Source organism: Sinocyclocheilus rhinocerous, unplaced genomic scaffold (assembly GCF_001515625.1).
Source record: "Sinocyclocheilus rhinocerous isolate Xijiao unplaced genomic scaffold, SAMN03320098_v1.1 scaffold368, whole genome shotgun sequence".
Taxonomy (NCBI): Eukaryota; Metazoa; Chordata; class Actinopteri; order Cypriniformes; family Cyprinidae; genus Sinocyclocheilus; species Sinocyclocheilus rhinocerous.
The window spans coordinates 1,589,107-1,591,919 of record NW_015664681.1 but is presented as its reverse complement, the minus strand read 5'-3'; the positions used below and the strand labels follow the sequence as shown (position 1 = coordinate 1,591,919).

Below are 2,813 nucleotides of genomic sequence, written 5' to 3'. Positions count from 1 at the left end.
TCATGACAGCATGTTTTCTACTATCCATTACTGCAAATTCTGACTAAACAGACTGAAGTATATTAAATGTGAATCCTCATACATTGCTCCTCAGAGAAATATAAAGGATTATGCTGAACCATATTCTGCCCTGTTGTAAATACGGCTTAGCAAATCTCTGGACTTTTCTCTAGAGATGAAGGTCAACAATCAAATCTTACAGACCAATGAACAAGACTATGAAACAGAAATTAAATCATCTTGTGAAAAGCATGAAGATTATAGATACATTTAGACTCAAATGCAACTGAAAAAAAGTTCATTTTCATTTATAACCGTTAAGCCAAGCACCTAAAAGCATAGCAGTACTCAAATGCATGTTCAACCTTATGGTAATATACATGCAATGCATACAGTACTTTTACAGAGTTTTCTATTCATCAGACGATGGTACACAATCATCATCCTGCTCTGTGACAAGAGCTTAAAACAGCACTATCATTCATTTTAAGCCTTACATGTTACACTGCTGACAATACACAAATAACAATTTCATGACAGCATGTTTTCTACTATCCATTACTGCAAATTCTGACTAAACAGACTGAAGTAGTCAACTTGCTTTGTGTCTTTGAATCAGTGGTCAAGAATTCACTTTTATATTTCAAAATGTAATCTATATCCTCATCGTATATTGACTGGAAAATAAGAGCTCTTGCAAGTTAAGATTAAGGTTTAAGTTCCATATAAAAGCCAAAATGTGCTTTGAACAACTTAAAACACACTATAACATTTTTGGAATAGGTTGAAGTGCAGTATCCATGGTGCAGTATCTTTCATGTAACCCTACACAAAAACAGAGAAATGACTTCCATACATAGATTATTCACTGAACACCATGCACTTCTATTGCCGGAAACTTTGGCTTACATATGTATTCTCAGTCATCCTTTCTTTCCATTCCTTTACAGTAAGCAAATTTGTCCTATATACATTTTATAACCAATAGAAATCAAGGCGAAATCATTACAAGGTGCTAATGAATCTAATGGATTTTCTCCCAAACTGAATCAAATCAGTAATAAAACACATCTGAACTTCATAAGCACTAAAAATAATAATACACTCTGAGAACATACACTTTATACATCATTTAATGACAAAACATGATTTGATTCCACTCTTATTCAGCGTTGACAATAAACGTACCATCTAAACATCAGTTTTCAGAATCAGTTTAAAAACTGAATTTTGTCCTGATCTAGTAGCAATATATTATTTTTGTTATTATCACTTTTAACATTGTTGTTGATGCCATCATTCCACTATACAAATTGAAAGCATTAATCTCTGAGTTGGGAATGTAAAGTAATTTGTGCATAACACCATCTCCAGCTTATGTATCTTAATTGCTAGAATTGTTAAAATCTTATTTGTTTACTAAATTCCAATTTCTGAAATACTAGCACCCAGGTATTTGTTAATCTCTCTGCTGAGGTATATAGCCTCAATTGCTATTTGCACAGTAGCTATCTGAATGTGTGACAACTTGATTAATAGATGATTATTGTATATATAGTGAGTGTATGTGTGAAGCAATGAAAGAGGATCTTGCAGGATGTGTAACTCAGGGTCTCAAAGCAACAGTGCCACTGATGAACTAATCAGGAGAATCTCATCTAGTTTAGCTGCAGTATTAGGGAATTTCTGGTGTTTTTGTTCAAAAGTAAGTGAAGAGGTATACTTGTGCTTTAGATGCCATTGTAAACAAGGCTATATAGATTAACTTTGTTATTGTATTTAGCACATTCATTTGGTAACCTTGTTCAGTATAAAATTACAACTGGGAATGTAACCATGAAAACTAGTTCAAACAGGCCCTGGACCAAAATCTAAGGGTTAATAATTTTAGAGACCCATTTACTGCATGTACGTGTGTATGTATATATTGTACAATGTAAAGGGAAAGGCCACCCTGAAAAGTATATAGTGAAAGGCACGTCTTCCTTCGGTTCTCCTGCACTCTAGTAACTTTCATTACCAAGAAATAATAATCAAAGTTCATACCATTTGACTGGGTTTTTTGGGCAATAGACATTATGTGTGGGAAGTTAAAAAGCAAAAGGTTAAGAATTTTACACTGAGTAAACTACAATTAAGGCTGTAACGGACCATTTGAGAGTAAAGATGTGAACCTGGGAGCCATGTTGAATTTAGAACTCTATTTTGCAGGCTGGGAATGACTCGTCTTGCATCACAACAGTGCTGCTGCTGGCCAGGACCATGATGTTCAGCTCCTGTTGCTTCTCATGGGTCTGCTGATACCATTCGCGGGTCACTTCTGTGTCATGAGTAGGTATCAATGTTACCTACAAATAGGACAGGGTAAGACATTAATAGTATAGCATAATGGCTGACTTGAACTGTTTTGAATCACTTCAGTTCTCCATTGGAGTTGACACTGACTGCAAATAAATTAACCAAAATATTAATATGCATAGCATCCATAAAATATCCATCAAATTACAAAGTTCCAATGTTGACATCTACCACACAGAGAGCAATTAACGAATATTATACCAGGGTTTCCAGACATGAACAAGTTAAATGTAAGACTTTTAAAGACCTTTTTAATACCACCTTATATGAAATTTAAGACCTAAACCTGTAATGAAATACACATTTTATTACATACATATATGTAATATTTAATGTACATATTTACCTTTACAAAGGCCTATTTTAACCTTTTTAGATGTATGCATCATCTTACATGTCAAATTATTACAATTTATCAATAAATTCAATATACACTATAGGGCTGCTACCAGTCA

The 2,813-nt window shown here is 33.8% G+C and overlaps 1 protein-coding gene across 1 annotated transcript in view; it reads right to left on the bottom strand.

The window, feature by feature from the left end:
• Positions 1-638: 638 nt before the first annotated feature.
• LOC107730233 (microtubule-associated protein 1A-like) overlaps positions 639-2,813 on the bottom strand; it is a 28,286-nt gene continuing 26,111 nt past the window's right edge. The window contains exon 9 of the mRNA XM_016540999.1: positions 639-2,348. Coding sequence (XP_016396485.1) covers positions 2,193-2,348 — 156 coding nt within the window. The 3' untranslated portion in view covers positions 639-2,192. The remainder of the gene's footprint in view (positions 2,349-2,813) is intronic.